The sequence below is a fragment of the Monodon monoceros genome, unplaced genomic scaffold (genome assembly GCF_005190385.1).
Source record: "Monodon monoceros isolate NGI ecotype Baffin Bay Population unplaced genomic scaffold, NGI_Narwhal_1 Super_Scaffold_7, whole genome shotgun sequence".
Classification (NCBI taxonomy): domain Eukaryota; kingdom Metazoa; phylum Chordata; class Mammalia; order Artiodactyla; family Monodontidae; genus Monodon; species Monodon monoceros.
The window spans coordinates 57,921,941-57,934,788 of NW_021703784.1; the positions used below are offsets into that span (position 1 = coordinate 57,921,941).

At 53.6% G+C, this 12,848-nt stretch overlaps 1 protein-coding gene across 1 annotated transcript; it reads left to right on the plus strand.

Moving 5' to 3' along the window:
* The first annotated feature begins 7,977 nt into the window (after window positions 1-7,977).
* PHOX2A (paired like homeobox 2A) lies at window positions 7,978-12,614 on the plus strand. The gene is made up of 3 exons (XM_029208312.1): window positions 7,978-8,372; window positions 10,581-10,768; window positions 11,727-12,614. The coding sequence occupies exons 1-3, from the start codon at window positions 8,156-8,158 to the stop codon at window positions 12,177-12,179; spliced, it is 858 nt and encodes a 285-aa protein (XP_029064145.1). The 5' UTR covers window positions 7,978-8,155; the 3' UTR covers window positions 12,180-12,614.
* Window positions 12,615-12,848: the final 234 nt, after the last annotated feature.

Sequence of the window (12,848 nt, forward strand, 5' to 3'; positions counted from 1 at the left end):
AATATCCATTCTCTCCTTATTCCTCAGCAACAGAGACTCTATTTTATTTGGGATACTAACATGCCCAGCTAAAATCATGCCGTTTCTAATCTCTCATTAAGTCTGATGTGACCATATGACTGAGTTCAGGCAGAAAAGAAGTAAGCAGAAGTGTTGCATGGAACTTCTGGAACGTTCTTTAGGGAGATATCTCACTGAGAAATGTACCTTTTGTTTTCCTTCTTCCTCATTCTTGCCGCCTAGAATGTGGATGTGATGACTGGAATTCCTGCAGCCATCTTAGAACATGAAGTAACTTTGAGGTTAGAAATCATACTCTAGGAAACAGAAAGGAAGAAGGAATATGAGTCCCTGATGTGCACTCAGCAGCCATACCAACACCGGACTCCTTACCTCCAGACTTACTTTAAGTGAAGAAGAAATAATCTGTTATCTTGTTTACACTATTGTTATTTTGGATTTTCCCTTATGTGCACCCAACATAACCCTAACTCATAGAGGACTCAGGGCTCTCTTAGCCATACACATCCTCTCATTTATCACCAACCCATGTCCCTCTTCCAAACAATACTCAAACTCTCACACAGGAGCAATCTTTGAGTTTGATTTTTACATTTTTCAATCTCTTTAAGCTTTCCACACCTCCTCACAATCCTTGCATTCCTCATTCTCTTTATACTGATCTCTGACAGTCCCCCAAGTCTGTGCTCTCAATGGACACTTCATTCCAGGTGCCACTAGTAATAAACTGATGAGCTGTTTTGCCCCTGAATGCCACTCCATCTCTGGATTTCCACTACCTCTAGTCCCAACAAAACCACACAACTATTCCCAGATTCCAGCTAGTACCCTGAGAGTCTGATGCCCTCAACCAATCTAGTACCAATTTCTTTATCAATCAGTCATTAGTTACAAGCAACAGAAACTAACTTCATCTTATTTAAGCAAAAAAAAATTTTATGTTAAACATATTACATTTATAAAACATATCTCAGGGGATTGCTGAAATGACTGGAGGACCAAATACAGAGCCACACAACTAGAAACAATGCCCTAAATTAAGCTGCATTTTTGTCTCCATGAGGACAGCCCCATCACCACTGCCCCTTGCACAGCTGGCATGGTTGGCACTGAACCCTCAATGCTGCCCAAAACAAGCTATGTCGGGGCCATGCTGCACCTAGAACTAGATCTTGCTGTAAAGCCATTTCCCCTGGAGAGAATTCTTATGGTCACTGAGTGCTCACTCCCTTAGATACAGAGTCATTAGCTTAGGCTGTGATCAAGGTACATGCTTGGCTGAGAATAGGTCAGGTGTCTGCACTCTGGTTTTAAGGGAAGTTCAGAGAGTATCTGGCATCTATTAGGTAGGGAATTCCCCTAACATAGGAAGTGGTTTCAGATGCCAGATGTCAAAAAAAATGCCTACTTTTCCCTACTCTCAGGCCAGGGTGCGAAGAAGGACTGGGAGGATCACACTTCCCTAATTTCTCTAGATCTTCCCAAATATTCCCATTATCACCTGTCAAACAGTCAATGTTTCCTAATCAATGCATTCACTCTAGAGTGTGGCAGAGAACTTGGCTATAACCAATCTGCAGATCACATGGCTATCTTCCTGCGGCAGCCTCAGATTGCTGGCCGTGGGCAGAGGCTTCCTTACCAGAGTTACAAATTGTCATGCTGTTCCTCATCTGCTTGTCCCCTCTTAAACCCCTTCCCAAGGTTGCCAGATGTGAATTATTTTACCACTTTTCTGCTTAATCCTCTGCAGTTACAACCACAGGGCAATGGGGAAAGTTGAGGTCAAGTTCTAAGAGACAACATGCAGTAGTTTTCCCAGTTACTTCATTATCACCTAACAAGGACATCTCATTTCCAGGCTCAGAATGGAGGGATTCTCACTGCATCCCACCCTATATCAACAAGGCTGGTTCCCTTTTTAGGGTCTGCTGTTTGCATCACTGCATACCTTATACCTATTTTTTATTTGAATCTCTTTGTTTGGAAGTGACAGAAATCCAACTTGAAATAGATTAAACATAAAGAAGACTGTATTGGGTAACAAAATTCAATAAAGGGCTGAAGAACTAATTTGCAAAAAGAGTAAGGATGTCTCAGGAATAACTGGAACTAGGCTCTGAAATTCTAACATAAGTCTCTATATCTTTTGCCTCAGCTTCTTATTTATTCTTTCTTCACTCCAACCACCTTCCTTCTCTTCATGTTGGGGAACATGGCTGCAAACATTTCCTGAGCTTTACATTTATAGTTTTCACCATTCAAAAGAGAATGACTGGTTTCTCAATTCAAATAAGAAAAAAATGATGAGAAAGGGTTTTATTGACCCATCTTCAAACAGGTACCCACACCTGGACCAGTTATGGCTGAGGGTAGGATTATGTAAGAACAATGGTTCCGTGGGTAGCCATGTGGATGGAGGAGACAGTTCCCAAGAGAAAAGTTGTGCTGGGCTAACCACACTACAGATGTCCACGATGGTGGCCCTGAGGCAAGTCCTTTCTCATGCACAAAAGCTTGAATAAGCTTATCAATGTATGGCATGTTTGGTAGGATCAAACCCTTTTTTCCTCCTTCCCTTTTTAAAAAAAGAGCCATCTTGTCTCACCTTCTATGTACCATTCTCTTGCCCAGACAACTAAAACATTCTAAGGAGAGCCTCCCCATAAGTTAAGTGCCTATGTGCCCACCAGATCGGAAGATCCTTAAAGAAAGCAACCAGGATTAATTTATCCCCATGTGTCAACTGCCCCATGATTCCATCATAGATCAGACACTTAAGAAATATTTGTAGAACTGAGTTAAGATCTCTTCTCACTCTTCAGCGATCTCTGAGAACTGAACATTTTAGATGTTTAGGATCCCTGGAAAGGCCTAATGCTAGAAGCTAAAAATAAAAGTGGAAATTAATAGAAGACCGGGTAACCTAAGGTAGTGGTGGGAAGAAAAAAAATAGTCAGTAAGGGTTGTCCCCATAACAGAAAGATGAACAAGAGACTACAGGTTATGATAGACAGGTTGGGAATATACAGTTAATATATTTGCCTCCAACCTTCCCTGGACCCGAAATTATAGCAGGAGAGAAGAGCGATTGGGAAGAACATTGCTGATGGAGTTGGTAGATATATGGGGGTGAAAGGAATTTTAAGGTCCTTAAGCAGGACCAGAAATGTGCTAACTTTTCACTGATAGATAAGCTCCATCCTTTATTAGAAGGTAGACATGGATGTCTAATCAAGCTTGGCTTCTAATCATAGTTGTACAGTGATGACACTGAGGACATTGCTTCGGAGAGTGAGAAGATGCATTTCAAAGGTAAGGAGGCGCCATCACTTTATGTTCTCCCCCTAGAGAGAGAAGGACTGACAGGAGTGCACTGGATTAGTAAATCAGCCTGGTGCCCACACTCTGAGCCCTGGAGATCCTTGCTCAGAGTTCTGAGGGAGGCTAAGATCTGTGGCTGCTCTAGAAGTAGCCTGGGAATTCTCCAAATGACCACAGGCAGTGAGAGTTCTCCAAGGCATGGGTCCTTTCTCCTCTGTTCTCAAGGTAATTCCACTATCCAGGCTCGCAGAGTTGGGATCAGAGCAGTAGAAAAAGGACAGTCCCCACTGTACCCTCTCCCCAGGTTCCTTTTTGCATGCTGCTCCCTCTCTGGAAGGAATCCCCCCCACCATGACACACTCTCGCTGTTTTCACTTTTCCTCCAGGACTCCTCTCTGGGCATCAGTTTCTTCATCTGCAAAAATTAAGGGGTCAGGCTGGGTAACTCTGCAGGGCCCTGATAGCTTCTGAAATCTCAAAGGTAGAAGTGATGCTGTGATGGAAAGACAGGAGTCCATGCCCAGATTACATATCCAGGTATCAGGTGCAACAGATCAGAGGAGCTTGACTAGAGTGTGGTCTGGGTCTGTCAGTCACAGGCCTCAATCACTTGGTGAGAGAGAGAAGGGGTGGTGGTGGGAGCTAATTTATTTAATGTTTACTATGTGCCAGACACTGTTCAAACACTTCATATATATATTTTTTTTAATAAATTTATATTTTTTGGCTGCGCTCGGTCTTGGTTGCTGTGCGTGGGCTTTCTCTAGTTGTGGCGAGCAGGGGCTACTCTTCGTTGTGGTGCGTGGGCTTCTTGTTGCAGTGGCTTCTCTCGTTGCAGAGCATGGGCTCTAGGCGCGCGGGCTTCAGTAGTTGCGGCACGCAGGCTTGGTAATTGTGGTTTGCGGGCGGTAGAGCACAGGCTCAGTAGTTGTGGCACATGGGCTTAGTTGCTCCGCGGCATGTGGGATCTTCCTGGACCAGGGCTTGAACCCTTGTCCCCTGCATTGGCAGGCGTATTCTTAACCACTGTGCCACCAGGGGAGTCCTACTTCATATATTTTAATTCACCTAATCATTAAAATAAACCAGGTTACAGGTGAAAAAGGTGAGGCACAGAGAGGTTGAATAACTTACCCTAAGTCATCCAGCTTGGAAGTGGCAGTGTCAGAGCCAGAACCCAGCAATCAGGCTCCAGAATCTGTCATCAGTTATGGAAGTGAGGACATGCTTAGCAAGGAGGCTTCACAGCAGGATTGCTGTGACAGTGTTTCATGTCAGACCATTTTTAGTTCCCCAGGAGTGCACGCATTTGGGAGGGGGTCTCAGTCAGGATGAGCTCCCACATCAGATCACAGCCACTAGCCTCTCTGGTATGAGGCCCTTGCAAAGCCCAGCCCACTCTGCCTGTCTCCTTCTCTTATGGTGAGTTCTCAGGAAGCCCTCTTGGGTGTCCGCATATCACACACACACACACAGATGCACACAGCCTGGCCTCCAAAGTCCCCCCACCTCCACCATCTGAAACACCTGAACCCAACAGTGGACAGGGTTCAAAGCATTTTCTTGGGCTTCATCTCAGTTTCAGTGCCAATCAGCAGATACAAATGGCTCCTTGCAGAGAGAGGAGGCTCGAACTTCACAGTCCTGAGTCAGGGTAAGGGCAGCTCCTGCCCAGCCGACCCTGAAACATGCATGTTACCATAAAACTTCCAATCACAGCCATTTGATTATCTGTAAAGTTGTCAAGCATTTATAGGTTATACTGCTCAGAGCTCTTGGTTTTAAGTGTCAGAAGCCCAACTTAAAGCAGTTTAGACAGAACGAGGAACTTAATGGCTCAATGACCAAACTGTAGAAATGACAGGGATGGCTCATGGAAACAGAGACAGGTGGAACCAGGACCTCATATCTCTGCTGGTCCCTGCATGAAAGCTTCAGTTGCTCCTTTGCTTCAGCTTTGTCCCTGTGGAAGGGATATGGCCCCTTGAAAATTGCTCAGATGAGGAAGGACTTTCTCCCAGGCAGAAGGTTGGCCCAGATGGAGGAAGTTTCCTGTCCTTGGGGACCGAGGGAATGAAGACGGGAGTATGATCCCTTTTCAGAGAGTGGGGAGTGGGAGGCTGGGGATGGGGATTCCTTCCCTAGAAACAAGGGCAGGATTCCCCAACACAAAGAGTTCAGCCTAGCCTTCACTAATTCATTCAACAAACAGATATGGGAAGGCCTATGATGTGCAGTGATGCCATAGACATCGTGGGTAGGCTGCAGAGAAAGTGATCAACATGAGGACACAGCTCTGCCCTGAGACCTTGCACCTTATTGCAAATACTTCAACAAGGTGAGTAACCAAAAGAGAGGGAGGTACTGTGGGACACCCAACCTAGTCTAGGGGTATCAGGGAAGGCTTCCAGGAAGCAGTGACTTCCAAGTTGATACCCAGTGGACAAACAAGCGTCAACCAGGTTTTGGCTTGTTTTCTGGCGGGGGATGGGGTGAGTGTGGTGGGATGGAGACTGGAATGAATATTCCAGCCAGAGAGAACAGCTCTGAACTAAAAGATCAATGTGTGAGGGCTGCAAAGAAAACCACGGTGAGGAGGAAGCAGACTGGAGAGCTGGCATGGAGGACATTGTGGGCCAGAATGGATTTGATCCTGAGGGCAATGGAGAGCCATGGGAGGTCTAAGGAAGAGAGCAGTGGCACTGTCTGATTTCCCAATTGTGAGATCACTTGGGTCCCTGGGTCAAGGTAGAGAGGTGCACCTCCCACACCAGTGGAGAGAACATTTTGAATCAGTTTTGCTCTCAGTTTTAGAAGCTTAGACCTAAAAATAATTAGAGAAAATACCTCAAAGAAACACCCTGAAAAGGAGTGGTTACAGAAAGGGGGATAGGTGTCCTTGTGTTAAGCAAAGAATGAGTGGCCAGGGAAGTGAATCACCTGAGGGTGGGCATGCTCCCCACTGTGCTGGTAAGCTGGGGGGAGGGATTCCAGGAGCTGTCTCTCAACCCCCGAGGACTCTGGCTGGTGACAAGGGGGCCCCCCCTGCCTTCTTGCTGGGTCTCCACTTCTCCACCTGCAGGACCTGCCAAGATTGGGTGCAGGAGGCTGGGGGTTGGGTGGGAAAGCTGCTAAATCCTCCTTAGGTGAGCTGCGGGGGTGGAAGAGTTCTCTAGTCTCTTCTCCTGGAAAGGATTCTGTATCCTGTGGCCCCACAGTATGGAGGCCAATGGCTAAGTCCGTGGAGCGCGTCTGTGGCCAAGTCCAGACTGAGTCTAGGTGGTTTTCCTGAAGAAGAAAAAGGCCTCTGCAGGAGGGGGTGGAAGCTGAGAAAGAGTGAAGGGGTCATTTGGTTACTCCCCAGTCTTGACATTCATCACACACACACACACTCTGTGCCGAGGGTGCTGGGGACCAGAGACTCACACCCAGCAGCAGCGGGGAGAGGGGCTGAACTATGGGACCTGGGGGAGGGGAGAGGCAGGCTGGGCCTTGAAGGTGCAGGGCAGGGTTGTGTGGCCTTCAGGACAAGTTAGGAGAGAGGCAACCCTCCCCCTCTGCAGCTTCACACCGCGCCTCCACTACAGTCCTTCTGCCCGCTGGGCGCTCCAGCTGGTGGGTCTCGGCTCTCCAAAGGCTCTTTCTCTCCGCCCCTTAGCCTCTGTTCCTCTGTTGTGTCTGTCCCTGGCCTTGTCTCACTGAGACTGACCCTCCGTGTGTGTCTGTCTCACTATCACTGCCCTGTTTTGTCTCATCTCTCTCTTCATCTCCATCACAATCCTTCTTTGCAGCCATGTCTCTTCCCTGTATTTTCTGTCTCCATGCCTGCCTCACTTGCTTTCTCTGTCCCCCTCTCTGTCTCTCTCTTATCTTAGTCTCCTCTATCTCTGCCTTGTCCCACCTCCTTCCCTTCCTTCCTCTTGTACATGTTTCACCTTTGTCGCCACCTCTGTCCCTGTCTCCCTCCTGCCGCCCCCCCCCCACGTCTCCAATCTCTCTCTCTCGTCCATGTCTCATCCTTATCTCCATCTGTGTACCTGTATCTCTCTTGTCCCTTTCTCCATCTTTCTCCATCACTGTTTCTGTCCCTTTCTCTCCCTGTCTCCGTCTCTGTCTCCTCTCTTCATCCACATCCTCTGTCCCCATCTCAGGCCCCGTCTCTTCCTCGTCCTTGTCTTCATTCCCCCTCCTGAGCCATCTCCGTTGTCCCTTCCGGGATGGGACCTCGCTGGGGGCGGGGCCGAGGGACTGGATCGGAATAACTCGGTTATCAGGACGAATTGAATTAACTTCTTCACACGAGCGCCGCCGGGCCTGTTTTCCCTCCCTTCTGCGGGGCCGCAGGTGGAGAGGCCAGGGAGAGGGTCGGGACCCTACGGCTGGGCACGATGCATAGACTGAAGGTCTGGTCCGGATTGGGGCGGGATGGGGGACTCTAGGGATGGGGCCCCGCGCAGCCTGCCCTGCACATCCCGAGCTCTAAGAGGGCGGCGGCGACCCTTTGGGGTGGGGGTCGGGGGCAGATGGGGGCGGGGCCTTGGCCGTCCAGGCCCCGCCCCGACGAGCTCGCCCCGCCCCGCCCCCTCCTCGGGGTCCTACGCGTTAAAAGGCGCGCGGGCCGGGTTGGGCTGCACTTGCGTTGCACCGGGGCGGAGCGCGGCCGCGACGGGGCGGGCGGACTCGCGAGCTCTGAAAGCCGGCCTCGGGTCCTCGGCCCCTGGCGCTCCAACCCCCATCTTGACCCCCACCCGGCCCGGGACACCAACTCCGACCCGGCCCGGCCCGGCCCCCGCCCCCGCCCCCCGGGCCGATGGACTACTCCTACCTCAATTCGTACGACTCGTGCGTGGCGGCCATGGAGGCGTCCGCCTACGGCGACTTCGGCGCCTGCAGCCAGCCCGGCGGCTTCCAGTACAGTCCCCTGCGGCCCGCCTTCCCCGCGGCCGGGCCTCCCTGCCCCGCGCTCGGCTCCTCCAATTGCGCGCTTGGCGCTCTACGCGACCATCAGCCTGCGCCCTACTCGGCAGGTGAGCCCATCCCCGGTACAACCCTCCTTCCAAATCCTACAGCACCCCTAGCCCCTGCCCTACTCGGCTAGTGGTTGCGACTGTCCCCCACAGCCGCCACAATCTCTGCCCTAGTCAGACCCTCCAACTCCCCGCGGGATCCACAGTCCCTCGTGTAGACGGGATTCCCTAGGCAGAGTTGAGCCCCACCCTCTCCTCCTTCCCTTTCCTCTTCTCGCTGCCGTATCCCTATCCCGTGCTCTTTAGGTCAAGGAAATAGATCCCCAGTGTAGCCCCAGGCTCCTCACCAGGCCCTCCCCTGCCCATCTGCAAAGACTGACCACTAAACCTCTCCATGCCCTGTATCCTTGGAAAATGCTCTCGGCTCAGGCCAATAAGACCTCCCATCCTTATCATTCCCACCCCGCTTCATGCCCGACCCCCAGCATGGACCCCTGCGGCAGATGAGCTGCCCAGCTGGGAGCCTTCCCAGAGCCCCAGCACCATCAAGCCCCTACTGCCTGGTTTTGAACCCATCAGAGCCCCAGCACCATCAAGCCCCTACTGCCTGGTTTTGAACCCATCCTACCTGTGCCCAAACCCTCTTGCGCTACTGAAACCCATTCTGTGGCCAGAAGAAAAGGATGCTCAGGTCATTGAGTAACTTTCATTTCCCCATGCCTCCTGGAGATTCTCCCAGCTAGAGTACTGCAGAACCCAGAAGCAGCCCCATGCAATACCCAAGCCCCTTGATCCAAGACCCCATCTGAACCTTCAACCTCGTGGAGCCTCTTAGCCACCCCCATTGCTCCAGTTAGAGTTCAAGCTGCCCCACCCATTCTCCTTATCTTCTTCCTTCCTGGGAAGACCACTGGGACCCAGTAGAAGATTGGGACCTGTGTGGTGGGGAGGGATGGTGAGAGACCTGGATTTGGAGAAGTGAGAACCAGAGAGATGGAGTCAGAAACTGGAACGGGGATGGGGAGATTGGGTACTCTGGGTCATATGCAGATGGGGACTGGGGAGCTGGAAACAGGAAATGGGGAGATGGGCCCTAGAAAGATGGAGGTCTGAGATGGAGAAGATAGGGACAGATACAGAGAGATGTGAGCAGAGGTGGGAAGATTGGGGTACTTGGAAGAAATGGGGAACCAGGGTTGGGGAGATGGAGATAAAAACCAGGTGATGGGGGCAGGAATTATGGGAGATGGGGACCAAGGAAGATTGAAAACAGAGATGAGAAAGATGGGGATAGGAATGGGGTGTTGGAGACAGGATTAGGGGAGATAGATAACTAGGGAGATATGACAAAGATAAGGATATTGGGGATCCCTGGAGAACAGGGAGAACTAAACGGGGGCTGGAGACAAGGATGGGGAGATAGTGTCAGAAACACTGTCCGTGGGACAATGGGTACTGGGAAGGGGTAGATGGGAGACAGGGATGGGAAGAGTGAAGGGAAGGGTTGGGGCTGGTTTTTGGAGGAGTTGGGAGATAGAGAGAGATGTCTGGGAGGAAGAAGAAGGGCAAAGAGAAGATGGAGGAACCTGGGAGGGGAGAAATAAGAACCCTTCTCAATGGGCACAAAGAGAAGAATGGTCCAGGAGGGGAAAGTTGCAGATAGATGTGGTTGGAGAGAGATGAAAAAGAGAGGGGGACACCTGGAAGAGAATGCGATATAAGATCGGGCTGAGGAAATGAGGCCTAGGAAGGAGAGGGATGCAGGGTAGAGGCGGCCAAATTTTTACATGTCAGAGAGTCCGTGGCAGGCCTGAAAGTAGACCCGCGGTCCATGACTGGTTACTGGGGAGACACAGGATGTTGATGAGACCTGACAGACAGCTAAGGCTAGAGTGGATAGAGCAGGACCTGAAGTCAGGCCGACTGAGGGAGAAACACACTGAGGGTCGGGTCCGGTAGACTGGCGGGAGATAGAGGGAACACTGCGGAGGGCCAACGACAGGCCAGCAGTCTGGATCCGAGGATCAGATTTTGGTTCCCTCTCTGCGGCTCTTGGGCCCCAGGCCTCCCCGCGCCCCGTCCGCTTTCACCCCTGCCGGCTCCATCCAGCGATAGGGAAGCCGATCCGTACTGAGAGGACCAAGCCGAGGGGCCAGGTCAGGGGCGGGGGATGGTGAGCGATCCCTCAGGGGCAGAACACAGCGGGCCGGGATCGGCCCCTCACATCCCCACCCTTGTTCATTTCCCCCCTCCTGCACACACCCGTAGTGCCCTACAAATTCTTCCCGGAGCCGTCGGGCCTGCACGAGAAGCGCAAGCAGCGGCGCATCCGCACCACGTTTACCAGCGCGCAGCTGAAGGAGCTGGAACGCGTCTTCGCCGAGACTCACTACCCCGACATTTACACGCGCGAGGAACTGGCGCTCAAGATCGACCTTACCGAGGCTCGCGTGCAGGTGCGTGTTTGCGCGGAAGTGTGTGCGAGCGGAGCGGGGCCGGGAAGTTAGTGCCTGACACCTGGGGGTCCGAGGGACAGAGGGGCCTCATTCGGGCAGCGGGCGGGTACAGCCCGGGGGCGGCGAACTAGGACCAGGGGCCAGTCTGCAGTCTGGAGGTGATTGGGCAGGGGAGGACCGGCAGCCCCGGGAGGCGGTGGGGCCAGGCGGGTCCTGAGGCCTTCGGAAGAACTGAGCTGTTCAGCCCCACGATTTCTCCTCAGTCTCCCGGGTAGGGCTGGGTACGCAGAGTGATGCTTGGGAAGCCAGGACGGAGGCCGAGTGGATAGAGGGTCAGCTCCAGGTGGCCTCGGGGCCAAACGAGGCCGAGCAGTGGCGGAAAGCCAGTCAGCGCCTCCAGGTGCCCTCTTTGGCTCTGCAACGGTGAAACCTCTGAGTCTGGAAAGCCCGGGTTCAGGGTAGGCGCAGGAGCTGGGTCGGGACGGACTTTTCGTCGATCTTACAAATCTGAGTACAGATGCTCAGCTGGCACGCCTTTACTGGAGACCCTGCACAAAAGGCTTCCCGAGTGCCCTAACCCTCTCTCCACTGCCGCCGGACGCTCCGGGGGGACTCCCGGAGCTCCTTGTAGGAAAGAACTGGGGCGAGGGCTTTGGGTGATGAGGAGAGCGAAGGCGGAGTTCCCTCCGGGAGACAGAGAACACTGGGAGGCAGCGGGATCCGCGGGTGAGCAGATCCCAAGGGGAAGAGCCTAAGGACCTGGAGGAAGGGGCTAGTGGAGGAGGGGAGGGAGGCGAGAGACGAGGAGGGGAGGGAGGCGAGAGACGAGGAGGGCAACGAGCAGAGTGGTGGAGGGGGTCAAGACTCAGAAGGCTGGTAATAATCCTGACCAGCCCCCTCCGGAAGGAGGTCTCACCGCGCCCGCCGGCCCCGGGCTGACCGGCCCCTGTGCCCGCAGGTCTGGTTCCAGAACCGCCGGGCCAAGTTCCGCAAACAGGAGCGTGCGGCCAGCGCCAAGGGTGCGGCGGGCGCGGCGGGCGCCAAAAAGGGTGAGGCGCGCTGCTCGTCTGAGGACGACGACTCCAAGGAGTCCACGTGCAGCCCCACGCCCGACAGCACCGCGTCGCTGCCGCCGCCGCCGCCTGCGCCCGGCCTGGCCAGCCCGCGCCTGAGCCCCAGCCCGCTGCCCGCCGCCCTGGGGTCCGGACCTGGAGCCGGGCCGGGGCCACAGCCGCTCAAGGGCCCGTTGTGGGCCGGCGTGGCGGGCGGTGGGGGCGGCGGACCGGGCGCGGGCGCGGCGGAGCTGCTTAAGGCTTGGCAGCCGGCGGAACCCGGGCCAGGGCCCTTCTCGGGGGTTCTGTCTTCCTTCCACCGGAAGCCCGGCCCCTCCCTGAAGACCAATCTCTTCTAGCTGCCGGCCTCTAGAGGCTCCGGGCCTGCCGCCTGAGACGCCCCTGCCCCTCCAGGATCTGACAGAGTCCCTCCTCATCCTGGCCACCTGCCTGATGTCCCCATCTGTCCCACCCCCCACCGTGTCTGACACCTATGTGTGCCCTCCCCAGCTTTGGAGACCAAGTCAGGGCCACTCTCATCCTCACCCACCCCTACTCAGTGGAGGGGGGTACTTTTCACTGGGATGCCCTCCAGGAGAGCCCAGAACCCCTTCTAGCCTGGTTTTCTTCAGAACCGGAATCAAACAACACCTGCCCCTAACACAGTGCCCAAAGGTGACTCCTCAAACGGGGACAGCCCGGCTTCCTCCCCTGCCCCTGCAGCTGGCTGGGTCACTCAGCTTGGAGAGCAGTCTGCTGCTCCAGCCCTTGGGCCCACCCACACTGACCCCACCCGTGCAAAGGCTGGTCGTCACTGGGATAACGAGTGGCCTGAAGGGTCCCACCACCAATTTCACCCTCATGCGTCCCCTCCCATCCCCAGCCGGTCTGGCACAGAGGGCAGGCCCGTTAGATGAGTGGAGGAGCTGCCAGGGCAACGGGACAGAGGGGCTTCCTCGTTCCTGTTTTTTTGTCGTTGTTGCTGTTGCTGCTCTTTTCCTTTGAAAAACCTGTAATTTATTGAGGTG

What these genes read in the sequence shown, in the direction of transcription:
- PHOX2A (XM_029208312.1), top strand. Translation starts at nt 8,156, where the DNA reads ATGGACTACTCCTACCTCAATTCGTACGACTCGTGCGTGGCGGCCATG. An exon ending in GCCTGCGCCCTACTCGGCAG is followed by an intron (nt 8,373 to 10,580) that starts GTGAGCCCATCC and finishes ACACACCCGTAG; the next exon opens with TGCCCTACAAATTCTTCCCG. An exon ending in TTACCGAGGCTCGCGTGCAG is followed by an intron (nt 10,769 to 11,726) that starts GTGCGTGTTTGC and finishes CTGTGCCCGCAG; the next exon opens with GTCTGGTTCCAGAACCGCCG.